Source organism: Oryza brachyantha, chromosome 2 (genome assembly GCF_000231095.2).
Source record: "Oryza brachyantha chromosome 2, ObraRS2, whole genome shotgun sequence".
Lineage (NCBI taxonomy): Eukaryota > Viridiplantae > Streptophyta > Magnoliopsida > Poales > Poaceae > Oryza > Oryza brachyantha.
Genome location: NC_023164.2, coordinates 3,363,536 through 3,377,896, shown reverse-complemented (window position 1 = coordinate 3,377,896; position 14,361 = coordinate 3,363,536). Strand labels below are relative to the sequence as shown.

Genomic DNA, 14,361 nt, shown 5'->3' with positions numbered 1-14,361 from the left:
ACCGAATCTCGTCGCTGGAGCAACCCGCGGCCAGCGCCGCCTGCTCCGCCGAATCTTGCCGCTGGAGCAGCCCCTCCAGCACCGCCCGCTCTGTCGAAGCTCGCCGCCGGAGCAGCCGCGGTCCACCGAATCTCGTTGCCAGCACATTCCCCTCCGGCGTAGCCCGCGACCGGCGTTGCCTGCTCCATCGAAGGCCTTAGACGGCGTCACTCCCTCTCCTCTCTATTCTGCAAACAAGACAATGCTATATGGACCAAATATAGTATAATCCAATATAGTATAGGCAAGACAGAGCATATAGTTAAAAAAATAATAATTAGAGCAGTAAAAGGAATAGCGATGTCAGATGTTAGCATTGACATGAGACAATACATATATTATTAATTAGAACAGTAAAAGCTAACACTCTTGTTGCCGGTGAAAAAGAAGAGAACGACGTGAGCAAGCGGGAAAAACGTGAAAACAATCTTAACAAATTTAGTTTGTTTGGTTAACTAACTATTTTAGGACCTAATTTTTGGGTTTCTGTTGGAGTGTAGGGTAATTTATAGGCCCATAATTGTTTAGAAGACCTCCAATACATGATTTTTAGGATCTAACTTTTAGTCCTCCATTGAAGATGCTCTAAGGTTTTCCGCGTTGTATCGAATTAAACCACATGCTCCTCCGCTTGTGCGGCCCCGTCAATTCTTGAGTTTTATTCTTGCAAACGTACTCCCTAAATAGGATACTTACCGCGTTAACTACAACACTACACATCGAGTCATATAACCCCTAGTAATCTAGTATTCATCATTTATAATTAGGGCTACGTTTTTCGATATTTTTTTACCCATTTTCCCTAGGACACGTCGGTCCAACCTACATTCGCCAAACTGTTGGCGAGTCAATGCCACTGCTCAGCGGTAACATGATTACCACGCGGTAACTGTGAAAACTGATAACCGCGAGGAATTTGACATCTAAAAATTTGAATTCAAAATCAGCAATAGAAATGGTTTGTCGTGGTAATTGTGCATTTTTCTACGGTTGCTGCATAGCTTGACTAAAAACTTGAAAATACACGGTAGGAACGGTTTCACGGTGGTAACCACGTGGTTTGAAGTAAAAACATCTCTCGTTGAATAAAAAAGTTTAAATTTAGATAAATTTCATTTAAATAAAACCACCGATGACGGTTAGCCCACCTACTAACCGGCGGTTTTGTGCACCAAAGCCAATAGCCAAGTGACTGCTTGCTCCACTAACGGTCTCCCACGCATGAGACCACTGGGCGACCAGCAATAGTTTGTTTTTAATCGTGAATTCACACCTAGTTTGAATTGTTATTACAAAGTTATACTAAAAAATTAAAAAAATACTAAAAAAATATAGTACTAACTCATACCACGAATCAAACTTCCATTTAATTGAGCGTTGGATTGCTATATTTTTAAAAATATTTGCTCCGGTCCAACAAAAATTACCTCGAGGTGAACCATTAGATCTAGGTAAGTAGGATATGCAATGTTTGATCCTACGATCATAAACGATTTGATATCGCGTGGTACCGATACCTCGAGGTACTTTTTGTTGGACCGAAGCAAATCTCATTTTTAAAACAAGTATTAGGGGTTGTTTAGATAGGGCTAAAAAATATCACATTGGATGTGTAGACACTAATTTAAGTATTAAACATAGACTAATAAAAAAACTAATTTCATAAATGAGAGCTAATCCGCGAGACGAATTTTTTTAAGCCTAATTAATCCATAATTAGAGTATGTTTACTGTAGCATCACATAGGCTAATTATAGATTAATTAGGCTCAATAGATTCGTCTTACGAATTAGTCCAAAATTATGGACTGGTTTTATTAATAATTTATATTTACCATTTATAATAAATATCCAAACATTCGATGGGACAAAGGGCTAAAGTTTATCCCCTTGTCCACCCCTTAAGAGCATCCCTAACAGCTCATTTATCTCATCCTCTATCTTGAAAATAAATAGAGGATGATGACTATAAATTAAGTTTCAACAGAACGGCTATCCTATCATCTATTTTTAGATGCCATCCATATTAGGAGAGAACATTCGTATTTAGATGATCTCTATGCTCTAAAGAGATATAGAGGATGGCATATATAGATAATCTAGTGGAGCAAAAAGAGATATGAAGGATGAAACTAGTTTATGATCATCCAAATAAAAATATGAATGATTAAATTTAGATGAGCCGTTCGATACTCTAATCCATTCTTATTTAAAGTCCATTCTTATTTAAAGGAAAGAGAAACATGACAGCGCTCGCGACACGACGCTCGAGGAAGGAAGCAACAAACGCTCTTCGCCGTCGGCTTCTGCTCCTCTCGCCGCCGCCGCCGCCGCCGCTGCCGACGCCGACGCGCCAGCCATGGCCGGCGAGTCCATATCCCTAGCCCCTTCCGCCTCCACCTCATCGCCCGCCACCGCGCTCGATTCCGTGCCCTTCTCCTCCGGGAACCCACGCATCGAGGAGGCCCGCGGCGTCGTCGTCCTCCACCCCGACCCACCCGCCGCCGCCTCCGTGCTTCCGGTAAGCTACCTCTCCGAGCTGCTTCGATGGTCCTCGTGACCGCCTGCCGATTCGGTTTAGTGGCCTCTCTCAAGGCCTCCTGCTCGCGCGTGTCTGTAGGCGGGGAGGAAGCCGTGGGTGTGCATGCCGGCCGTGCCCAACCACCTCACCTACGCCGACTTCTGCAGCTTCTGCGGCACCTTCCTCCCCCACATGCTCGAGATGCGCATCGTCAGGTACATTCCCTTGATCGCTGCTGCTTCTCATCTCTTAGCTTGCTACTCTTACTTACGGCCCTAGCACATTGGGTTTCAGTTCTCAGTTGATAAAGTGTGATTAGCTGTTTGTATATCTAGTCTCAAAATTTTGTTCAATTATGCTGATCGCGCGCGTGTGTTCCTTAGTAAACATTGGCCAAGTTGATGTGCAGGAATGATTCCGATGTATGTGTGAATTGGAGTGTTAATTTTGGGTGGTTATGTTGTAGGATTGATGGGGTGGAGGACCAGTACAGCGTTCTTATAAAGTTCGACACTCAGAGCGACACGGATGGCTTCTATGACAACTTTAATGGGAGGCATTTCACATCACTGGAGGTGATGGTTCGGTTTTATTCTGCTGTGTACTTCGATTTTCTGCTGCTCTGAGTAATTTTGTGCTATGGTGATTGATGGGAGGTGGATGTGCTGCAGGATGATGTTTGTCGCATTCGTTTTGTGGAAGAAGTTCACTACACTCAATTGATTGAGCACACGCATAGCTCAGTTACAAGCTCAGCTGAACAACCTACATGCCCAGTATGTCTTGGTATGTGGAGGCATTTTGAGTTATTCTCGACATACAATGGTCTTTTCAGTTTGTTAAAGTTAGATATGTTCACCCCACCTGAAAATATTATTACTCTAGCCACAAGTACATACGTCAGTTTGGACATGCATGTAGTCAACCATTGAAATTTCAAGTAACGTTATCTTTTTCCATATTTCTATTTATACATGCAAATCATGTGTGTATCTCTCTCAGGGAAATTAATTTCATATATTATAGTTTTTATCAGGTTTTATGAATATATTGCAATAGATATTAGTGGCCGAAGTGTGTATTGAGAATTATGCATGCCGATGCCCAAACATATGTATGCAACCAGGAGCAGTTTTCTATATTTATATTCTTCACTTAAGCCCAAAGTATAGCAATGGATTGTGGAAATTGGAATTCACATTGATCTTACCAATTATCTGCTTCTATTGTCAAAAGAACGACTTGACCAAGATCCTGGAGGCATTCTTACAACAATATGCAACCATTCTTTCCACTGTTCATGCATATCAAAATGGACAGACTCTTCGTGCCCAGTAAGATCTTAAGTCAATTTAGTTATTTCATGTGTGTTAATTTTATGTTAGTTTACCAAGTGCATCATCATACTGTTCTGTCAAGATTTAATAGGAACGTTTGTTTGCCAAGTTTCAGGAAGCACAAATTTATGGCAATCAACTACTTTCTTTTTTAAAGTAATACTTACTAGGAGATTGATTGGCAATTTATAATTTGCAATTTAGTACTTCTTTGTTTCTCCCTGGTGTTAGTAGATCCTGGGCTTTTTTTTTTCCTCTCACTATGACATCTATTTGTGTTTACATTGGGAAGTATTGTGCAGGTTTGCAGATATTGTCAACAGCAACCAGAGAAATCCATGTGTTCAATTTGTGGAACATCAGAAAATCTTTGGATTTGTGTCATCTGTGACCATGTTGGATGTGGAAGGTATTTCATGATAACTCCGGAAGATGTGAATTGCAATAAATAAACAACTTATTGGATTGATTGGGGATTAACATTCTCACAGGTACAAAGGTGGCCATGCTATTGCACACTGGAAAGAAACACAACATTGTTATTCACTTGAATTAGAAACACAGAAGGTTTGGGGTTATGCTAGGGACAGCTATGTGCATCGTCTGATTCAATTGAAAACAGATGGGAATCTGTTTGAGTACAATTTATATGGTGATCATTCAGCGGATGGTATGTGTTCGACATGCAGTGGTGATGCAGGGATCAATGAAGCTCTGCTCAACAGTAAAGTGGTTGATGTAATGTATTCTGTAAATAAAGTTTGTGGAAATCACTAGCTACACCATCGTAGTACATTTTGCATTTTCTGTCTCTTACAACTGTGCATTTCCCTGCTTTTAGATTGTTGAAGAGTACAATGATCTCGTCACTTCTCAGCTTGAAAAACAAAGAAATGTAAGTTAAATAAAGAAATATAAGTTTACATAGTTTATGCATTGTTTTGTTGTTTAGTTGATGTTTATTATCATCCAAGGTAACATTTATATCACTCCTTGCTGGTCTCTATATGTTTGCAAGATTTCTTGGTATCCAATCAGTAAAACAGTATTTGGTCATGTAAGTTTTGGTTTCAGTGCTGATGTACTTTCTGGTTTTGGTGCTAATGTAGTACTATGAGTCACTTCTGCTAGAAGTCAAAGAGGACAATGAGAAAGAAATCACTGCTGCTACTGAGAAAGCGGTGGGCATAAAAGTACAAAAGTCACAGGCAAAGCTTGATAAGTGTATGGAAGAGACAAGGTTTCTCAACGATGTAAGCTCTTGACTATTTTTAATATTAAATCTGAAACTGGAGTTCAACAATTACTGCCATCAAGGAAATTTATGACCTATGTACTCATAGTTATTTTGATATTTCTTAGATTCATGAAAATCTTGTAAAAAACATGGAGATGTTGAGAGAGAGGATTCAAAAAGCAAAAGAAAGGTATTTTCTCCGATGTCTTTCAGATCATCACAGGGACGACTTATGAATCAATCCTTGTTTAATACAATCATGTCCTATTCCAGCTAGGTTATTACTTAGTTAAATATGGTTGTATTTCATTGCCTCCATCCCATATGTTGTAATGAGCGACCAAAGTGAATTTGGTCATTTTATAAAGGCAAAATTTACTACAGGGCATCGAAAAAACGCGTAATTAGCCAGTGGACACCGTAAGATCACGAATTTACGACAGAGCACCACAAAAAATATGGTAATTAGCTGATAGACACTCTGGCTATTATTTTATTAATTTTGAAATCAAAATTTTAAAAAAAGACGAGATTGTCCACGGTGGTTAGGTCGCCGCAGCCCTCGTCGCAGTTGGGTCGCCTCCGCCGCCACCTGCTTAGTCGCCCTGTAGGCTAGGGTTCGGGTGTGGTGCGACGCCGAGACCGACTGGGTTTGGTTCGACCGGACCTAGTCAGTATAACGGGTTGACCAGTGAGGGCAATCTCGTCATTTTTTTAAAAAAATATTCTGAAATTAATAAAATAATGGCTGGAGTGTCTACCAGCTAATTAACGCATTTTTTGGTGTCCTACGGCAAATTCGTGATCTTACGGTGTCCATCAGCTAATTACGCGTTTTTTCGATGCCCTGTAACAAATTTTGCCTTTTATAAATTTCCCTTGCAGTTGTTGAAGTTGGGGCAGAAATCATGCTAATTTAGAACTTGAAGCGGTTTCAATTTATAGTTTTTATTTACTCAGGATTAAAATCGGTTTGATTTTGTTGTAGGGAACAAGCTGCCATTAGATTGAAAGATGAGAAGATTGAGAAGCTGGAGGAGGAAGAGGTTAGTATGTTTAAACTAACTGTTGTTTCTAACAAGTCCCATCCTTCTCTTCTCGTGATACTGCATAGCCATCATTGCGGGCATGCAACTGATGTTATCGTGTTAGCAACTCAGCTCTGGCATGCTTGTTTATCCCCAGCATTCTTAACAGCTCATTTATTCCATCCTCCTTTATGAAAATAGAGGATGAAGACTACAAATTGAGCTCCAACAGAACGGTCATCCTATCATCTATTTTTGGATATCATTTATATTAAGAGAGAAACTTTATATTTGGATAATCTCTCCATCCTCTAAAGAGATATAGAGAATATCATATATGGATGATCTAGTAGAGTACAAAGAGATATGAAGGATGAAACTGTTTTAGATAATCAAATGAAAATATGAATGACTAAATTTAGATAAGCTGTTGGGGTGCTCTAGTAGTGTCTTGTTTGGACTTGGTGGCTATTACCGCTAATTGGTGTGATCGTACTAATACCAGATAGGTTAGTCACTTGTTTGCATAAAGTTTAGGTCACGATATGCATGTAACTATTTCCCTAAGGCATTGTATCTCATGGTCGGAAGGTATACTTTGTGTGCCAATAGATGCTATCTGGCATTTTGGCCGTACCAAAAGGGGGAAACATGGATCTTTTGGTTATTCTCTCTTTGCAATCTTCTCTATAATGTTTACACATGCATAGTCTCATTGTCTTAAAAGGCTTACTGATCCATCATCCTCTTGTGACAGCTAAGAATTTTGATAGCCTATATTGAGCGCCAAAATACTGTGGCAGAAGCTTCTGACTCGGCCTCAAGCGATAGAAACGAGGCTCCCGATTCTTCCCGTACAACCTGAATCATCTGCAATCAGCAGCAACATCAGAGATTAGAACTGAGATTGGTTACTACCGTAAGCTGTTTTTCAGCATTAGTATGAATGACATTTTGGCAGTAAGCGATACCCCTGGTACATTCTTGCCCCCATATTATCTGTTGACAGTTATGTGCTACCCATGGCCGTACATTTGTTGGCTTCTCAAATGCATATAAAACCAGATTTTGTACACTGTTCTCCTGGACAAATTTCCATGCCTTTCTATGTCACTCAACTGCTCCCAGTTTTTAAATGTTGACTTTTTAACCTAACATTTGGCCTATTTTGGAAGTATCATATTTTTCTGCGACTTGTTTTCATTAAAAGTACTATTATTACAACATATATTTTAGCATATTTGTGCTAAAATTTCGAATAAGACGAATGCATTCCATGGTCTGCCCTCCTCCATTATGTCCATTTCCGTCTTTTTACCAGGTCACCTACTGCTAATCACAGGAGGTTTGACCGTATTACTAGTGCTAATTTGCTTGCTTGCCTTGGGCGCTGAAGCTCATTTGCTTACTTGGGCTTAAGTCGCTTAGCTTAGGTGAGTAGGTGGTAGCGAAAGCTAAGAGGCTTCATGGAGACGGAGGCCTCGCCGCCGTCGCCGCTGAGCTCGCTGCGGGACAGGCTGAGGGCCACGGTGTGCTGCTGCTTCGGCTCCGGCTCCGGCGGCGGTGGCCTTGGCGACACGGTGGCGCAGTGGCGCCGCCGCGTCGGCGCGCCGGGGGAGTTCCGGTATGACCCGCTCAGCTACGCGCTCAACTTCGACGAGGGCGCCGCCGCCGCCGCCGACGACGACGACGACGACGAAGACGGAGACTTCGAAGCCGGCAACCACCGCGCGGACGGTCTGCTCTACCGGAGTTTCCCCCCGCCGCCGGCCGCCGGCGCCGTCGCGTAGCCGCCCGGCGGCAACCGGAACCATCGGCCGGTTGCAGGAGACCGTATCTAGGCATGCTCATGATGCACGTAGATCACTCCTTGAGTTATTAAGAGTTTGTCACACAGTATATATCCATGTAAAGAAGGTGATTATATATATGTATGATTGATATTTTGATTTGGAGGTTTCGAGTTCGTATTGCGGTTTGAAACACGCGAGTTTTTCTTTTCTCAATTCTTGCCTTCTTGGTAGGCACCAATTTTTTTTCATTACAACTCATGCGTTACACCGGTGAATTAGGATTAATCAACATTGGGATTCTTGAAGATGAACGAGAAATGATTGTCATATGTTTCTTTGATATTTCCGTGACATTACAGGCTACAGCTGGATGCAGAACTAAACTGCCCTAGGTAATCTGGCGTGATACGGCGATTAATTATTAATCCTGCTATCCTAGTCAGCTTGTCGTTTGGGTTTGGCCGTTTGGGCTATGCAAATTAAGATTCTCTTAATTGTTTTGATGTTGACAGAGATGGATCGAGCCCGAAGGAAAATATCAAGCAAAGACAAAAATACGCATCGACTCTTCTCAATTGGTGATTGGTTCAAGGCTACATGGACCACATGGTTAGACTTCGCGTGCTGACTACTTGCCACTTAGACCAATTCTTGGAATGATTAAGCCTCGTTTTGTCTTAGAATGGTGCAGGCTGCAGCTGTTTCACTGGCCTGTCTTGGCCGTAACCATCACAACACCAGAAGCCACAGTTTGCATCGCCGGTAGAATGTGCCAGATACAGCTGCTTAATTAGATGTGTACCTCCCCTACTATTATATAATCCAGGGATAAACCGTGTAGAAATGAAAAAAAAAAATAAAGAAGAGAACAAATAGCATCAGCTACAATGCCATGGTTGCCATGTGTAGAAAAAACTTATACACATACAACAATACTTTGCCTTAGGGGGACCATTTTGTAGAGTGAATTACCAACACATGTTACAACATCCAAAACACTGCACCGTAAATCAAAACAGTGGACGTCCAATCCGAATCTTAAAGCTCCTAAAATAATATATTACATGATAAATAAGACACACAATTACATACGGCATACAAGGCTTCCTTCTCCGTTCATCGGTTATACAACACACTCCACAAAATCACATTAGCAGACACTCGATGCTATACTGCGAAAGTCAATACCACCCACCTTATGGTTTTTGTGCGCTTATGCTACAATTTCAGATGACTTGTTTGCCCAGTGATTACGCCTATGATCTCAATTCCCTTGTGAATGGGCCGGTCTCCAGATCTTGTCACATCAGAGCACGAGAGAATGTACTACACTCTTCACAATCACGTACTGTTTACATCTAGTTTCATGTAATCGTGTTGAACCAATCTACCATGATTGCTCGGCACCACTATCACCTGTAACGTTTCTTTTTACATGCATCAACAGGGTAGAACCGATAAACACAAAGTTGCGAGCTTGTTATGAAATATTAAGGGAGAGTTTTCCGATACAGTACCTTTTCTTCTTGGTCTTTTCGCCAGAGGATGCTGGGTTGCTGTGCCAGTTTCGTTTGCGCTGGTTAATGAACCAGTTATTGATCTGCTTCAGTTGTAACCCTGTTTCCTGCACTAGGCGAGCCTTGTCGTCCTCCTGAATATGTGTAGAAAGAACTGCTCATCATGTCCCGAAATTGAAACGTAACAAAGTTTTTGAAATGGTGCTAATATGTGTTACGCACAGTTGGGTATGGCCACTTAGAATGAGCTTGCCACCAAGCTTTCAGTATAGATGCAGTATCACCAGGAAGTTTACCAGCTCTCCGCTTGCGAAGAATCTCTTCTCTAATATCAACAAGCTTTTCTTTGTACCCCTACAGGCAGGACATTCTTGCTCACCAATAATGCACTATGATGATGGATGAAATATTTCAAAGAACACAAAGCTACCTGCTTAAGCTCATTCTTCAGCTCATGACGTACACGCTCAACCAAGGATCTTTCACCTTCTGTCAGCATTAGGGGACCAAAGCCCATGCCATCTGACCCATCATTTCCATCAAACATGTTAGCTTCACTATCCACTTGGTTATCTTCATCATCAGACATAGTCGCTCCAGTGCCTTCACCAGGAGATGCCCCTACAGAACCAATTATCCAAGCAGAACTCAGTCATTCCTTGCATTGACAATTACCACAATACTATTAGCTATGGAGATGTCCCCTGAATGTCAATCATGGTATAGACTGCAGCTTATAAAGGACTTATGCTCTTAGTTGGCACTCATCTAAGCCCTTCTGTAAGAACTTTTAGATATAACATACAAACTAAGCAAAATGAAAAATGAAAAAACATTGCATTATTCTTCATATAAAGTGGTGAACAGTTAAATTAGCACACTCCAACTTTAACTCCTATCATCACTCAATGTTACTCTACAAGCCTGTGTCAGCAAAGAATTGTTGCCAAGGCCTCACAGAAGCATTCCTGATCAAAATCAGCATGTGTAGTAGAGCTCAGAAAAGGAAAAACATGAGATCATGTGTTCTTGGTATAAAATAAATTGCTTCAAAAAATGTTGTGTTCACTCTTTTTATTTCTATTGATGAACTTTGTAGTTCCCACTGCGATTGGATTGAAACTAACTCAAACCAATCTGCTTACCTAAATATTATCAATGAAATAACAAAAAAGAGTGCATGTTTTGAAATTTTCTGCAACTTGCTGAATTAAGGGGGTTTTTTGGCAGGGCCTCAAATCACAAATCCTTGTCCGGAGGAGGTGGAGTTGAATCAAACACCAAGTGATCCAGTAAAATAAGGAGTGGAGCAGGGTCTGGAGCACAGCTGGAAACAACTGCAGAGGCAGAGCGGCCTTGACCCTGCTGACCTACTCCACAACTGTGCTCCTCCCTCACCTTGCATGTTTTATGGAGCTTCAGAACTCTAGCCAAACGCTCTCCCCAACCAGATAGATCCAAAACCATGGTGGAGAGGATCTTCCATGGAGGCAGATCTAGATTAGCAAATTATGGATTTGGAACTATGCCAAACACCCCCTCATTCAAGTAGATAGAAGCTTCAATCTACCTGTTAGACTTTGCAAAGACTGTTCAAGCTCCCAGCACCCCATCACTGCTTCCATTGCATGAACACGCACATGCTGCTGAAGCTGTTCCTTGAATGAGCAAAGAAGCAACACGTAATGCGTCTGCAATTAAGACAGGTATGTATGTTAAGAGTCAGATTGGGTTGTCCCTGTGAAAAACATTAGGACAACAGCATGTTCATCTCCAATACAATGATAAATCATTACTAGGATCAATCCACAAACCACAATATACCATTGTGTTTAAACTACCTCCACAATGTGACGCTCACTGCGAGCATGTCAGTAAGAGATCAGTGGCACATCATAGGTATCATAATCGTCTAGAAGTAAGCGGCTTTCAAATGCAATGAGCACAGAACAGCTCAACCTTATGCTAGTTTCAAGGCATAGTGAGACCGAATTATGTTCTGAGATTTTTATCCAATATGGATGAGGACCAATCATCACCAGAGCACAAACGATGATAAGATTACTATCGTATAAGCGAAACAGAACAGAAAATCGCATGTAGTTAGGCAGATAATCCAAACAGGCTTGTACTCCATTTTTTTTCTGCCTCCGACCAAATTCCCCACCTGGAGCAAATCAGCTGCTCGCGAGAGAGCGCACAGAGAAAGAGGAGGAGGCGGGAGAGGGGGGCGAGGACTGCAAGGCCCGTACCATGAAGAGGTCGAGCTCCTCCCCACCGGAGGGCCCGCCAGCGGCCGCGGCGGCGGAGGCGGCGGCGAGGGGAGGCGGCCTCGCAGCGATCTGCGCGTCGATGCGCGGGAGCTGGTCGACCGGGGTGGCGACGCGGAGGCAGGCGACGTGCGCCTCCAGCAGGCGCTCGTACAGCGGGTGCGCCGCGACGGCCGCCTTCTCCCTCTCCCCGCCGCCGCCGCCGCCGGGGGAGAAGCTAGGGTTGGGCGAGGACGCGGCGGCGGAAGACGGGTCCATGGCGAGGCCGTGGTCCGGGTAGTGGAACGCCATGGCGGCGGCTCCCCGGCGCGGGCGGTGGCGGGGCGGCGGTTGCGGCTGGGGTTTGGGTTGGTGGGAGTGGGAGAGGGAGAGGGGATGACGGGTTTGGTTGGGTTGGGTTGGGTTGGGTGGTCGCGTGGTGGTGCCACACCTTCGCCTCCCTCCCTCCGGTGCCGTGCTGGATGACGATGGTTGGCTTGGCTGCTCCTGCTGCTTTTGTCGTCGCGGACTCGCAGGGGTCAAAGAGTGGATTGGCCTCCGAGGATGGCATGGTCGATGCCCGTCCTCACGCAACTTTATTTCGTTGAAATAAGGTCGATTCTAAAATATTAGTTGATTGATTCACGACTATTTCTAATTGATCGTGTAGAAGTGAATTGTAAAAGTGGGTTCTCCGTAAGGTCAAAATAATTTAGCACACTGACAAATGATTTATCTATTTATATAAGAGAGTGTGTGGTCTAATATCTATCTCAGCTAGTAGCAGAACCAGGCATATGGCAGTTAGGGCTTAAACCCCAGGCATAGGTTCAAAATCTCACTGATATTAGGTGAATCTATCATATGAATTCTAAAAATGATTAAGCACATGGTAGCTTAGCACTAGACTTAAGTGTTTTCTGGTTTCGCCCCTGGTCTCAGCTCAACATGTGCCCTCACCAAGCTCTTTGTTCCATGGAAAGGAGGAGCCTCGGCAAGGTGATGATGTACGCACACCAAACCAAGGCTGATTTGAACAAGGGCGTGGCCCGTGTAAGCCCAACCTCCGGGTGATTTGCGTCGCCAAGCTTTAGAACGATGTTGTCTTCACCAAGGTCGAAGTAGCAACATTCATGCCCATGTCGAATCATGTCGCCGAGCTCGAGGTCCACCAACTTCCTCCTCGCCAACTCTGTGACGCCGACTTGCCATGCTTGGGAGGCGCAATCGTTGCTGGTAGAGAAGGTGTCGGCCACGACGATAGGAGGATGAGTCTGTCCACCATTAGATCTGTTATTGTCGCTAGTGGTTGGGAGATGCAACCGCTGTCGATAGAGGAGGTGCCAACCACGGCTGTTGGGAGCTTGTTGCCATCGGGCGGCTAGATGGTGGGTCTATCCAAGAGGCGAGAAGCGACATGCGGCTAGAGATGGGGGACTTGTTGCCACCGGTGAAAGGAGAGAAAGAAGTGGTGATTGATCTAGTCGAGAAGATTGGGGGAGAGAGAGGGATGGTAGGTGAAATTTTAGGATAAGGGGCTAACATGTGGGTCCCTATGGATTTAAGAGTGGTCTACATTGTTTATGGTCTAAGGTGAGGGTAAACGTGTTTGAGAGGTAGGGGTGATTATTAGGTTAGTTCAATTTGGTTAGGGTGGATAAGGAAAAAATCCGTTATTAAAAAGTAGAGACCAAAATTAGTTTGGAAAAGCCAAGACACGTATGGGTCAAGACTCGATTGGCTTCGTAAAGGTGAACTATGAAGTGGGTGCTCGCTAACGTGAGAGGCTGAGGGTAAATATATTTAGGAGGACTCTTGACTTCCGCATAATTTTTATTTTTATGTGGCTTTATCATGCAATATAAGAGATTATATATTTTGTTTATAGAAGTTTAGGATGTATAAGAAGTATAGATCATGTCAAAAGATTGATTTAGTGGAATAAAGTAGTACAAAAGTTAACAGACATAGAATAAAACGGCAAAAAATTAATGGATGGAAAATAAGGTGTTATATTATAGGACGAAGGGAGTACAGCTAGGGGAACAAAGTCTAGAGTAAAGACTAAAGATGCATAGCTGCTCAAATCCAGCTTCATATCGATAGTTAATTTTTTCATATCACTTCAGGATGTACTGCTTCTGTTTTAGGTAAAGTTGAAACTATTTTATTGGGCTCTATATCCAGGAGAGATGGAGTTAGAGCCATGACAAATAGATCCAACTGAATCATGAGGTACCCAGGAAGCTAGGAAGCCATAGGTTACCGGTAAGATCTATGTTCTCGACGAAAACCAACCGAAAACTATAAAATTTTGTGGTTTCAATACGGGCTAAAAGCATATTTCAAGTGAAATTTTGAGTATTTTTTATAGTTCAGATTCAAAATAGTACGCTTCAACCAAAAATTAATCGGAATTTAGTGGAAATTGTTTACTACTGGAAGATCAAATGAATACTTATTCTCTGATAACGGAAGGATCTTTGGCCTCTCTATGGCATATGATCAAGTAAGACCTAAATTGCTGGATACTTTTAGTAAAAATGATAGGAAAATTCTTGATCATTCAACACAAAGTCGAATCATGTCAAATAATAGCCAAAAAAAAGTGAAGAAATAGGTTCGTCATTCCATTACAGTA

The 14,361-nt window shown here is 42.7% G+C and overlaps 3 protein-coding genes across 4 annotated transcripts; 2 read left to right on the top strand and 1 right to left on the bottom strand.

Annotated features, from left to right (window-relative positions):
* The first annotated feature begins 2,308 nt into the window (after nucleotides 1-2,308).
* On the top strand, nucleotides 2,309-7,057 carry LOC102704396 (BRAP2 RING ZnF UBP domain-containing protein 2-like). Its single transcript, XM_015834050.2, has 12 exons — nucleotides 2,309-2,559; nucleotides 2,659-2,774; nucleotides 3,026-3,134; nucleotides 3,231-3,345; nucleotides 3,796-3,893; nucleotides 4,199-4,305; nucleotides 4,388-4,634; nucleotides 4,738-4,791; nucleotides 5,006-5,149; nucleotides 5,259-5,323; nucleotides 6,122-6,179; nucleotides 6,919-7,057. The coding sequence occupies exons 1-12, from the start codon at nucleotides 2,398-2,400 to the stop codon at nucleotides 7,024-7,026; spliced, it is 1,383 nt and encodes a 460-aa protein (XP_015689536.1). The 5' UTR covers nucleotides 2,309-2,397; the 3' UTR covers nucleotides 7,027-7,057.
* A 556-nt stretch (nucleotides 7,058-7,613) lies between these two features.
* LOC121053443 lies at nucleotides 7,614-7,977 on the top strand. Its single transcript, XM_040520345.1, has one exon. It carries the CDS (start codon nucleotides 7,628-7,630, stop codon nucleotides 7,949-7,951), a length of 324 nt encoding a protein of 107 aa, XP_040376279.1. The 5' UTR covers nucleotides 7,614-7,627; the 3' UTR covers nucleotides 7,952-7,977.
* Nucleotides 7,978-8,873: 896 nt separating this feature from the next.
* Nucleotides 8,874-12,120, bottom strand: LOC102716006 (homeobox protein knotted-1-like 2). Of its 2 annotated transcripts, none has more exons than XM_006646922.3 (6): nucleotides 11,724-12,120; nucleotides 11,042-11,162; nucleotides 9,902-10,092; nucleotides 9,694-9,825; nucleotides 9,472-9,605; nucleotides 8,874-9,370 (listed from the first exon to the last, which is right to left on the bottom strand). In XM_006646922.3, the coding sequence occupies exons 1-6, from the start codon at nucleotides 12,030-12,032 to the stop codon at nucleotides 9,367-9,369; spliced, it is 891 nt and encodes a 296-aa protein (XP_006646985.2). In that variant the 5' UTR covers nucleotides 12,033-12,120; the 3' UTR covers nucleotides 8,874-9,366. The 2 variants fall into 2 exon arrangements, with proteins under 2 accessions (XP_006646985.2, XP_006646986.2); XM_006646923.3 differs by having other exon boundaries at nucleotides 8,874-9,381; nucleotides 11,724-12,118.
* Between the last annotated feature and the right edge of the window lie 2,241 nt (nucleotides 12,121-14,361).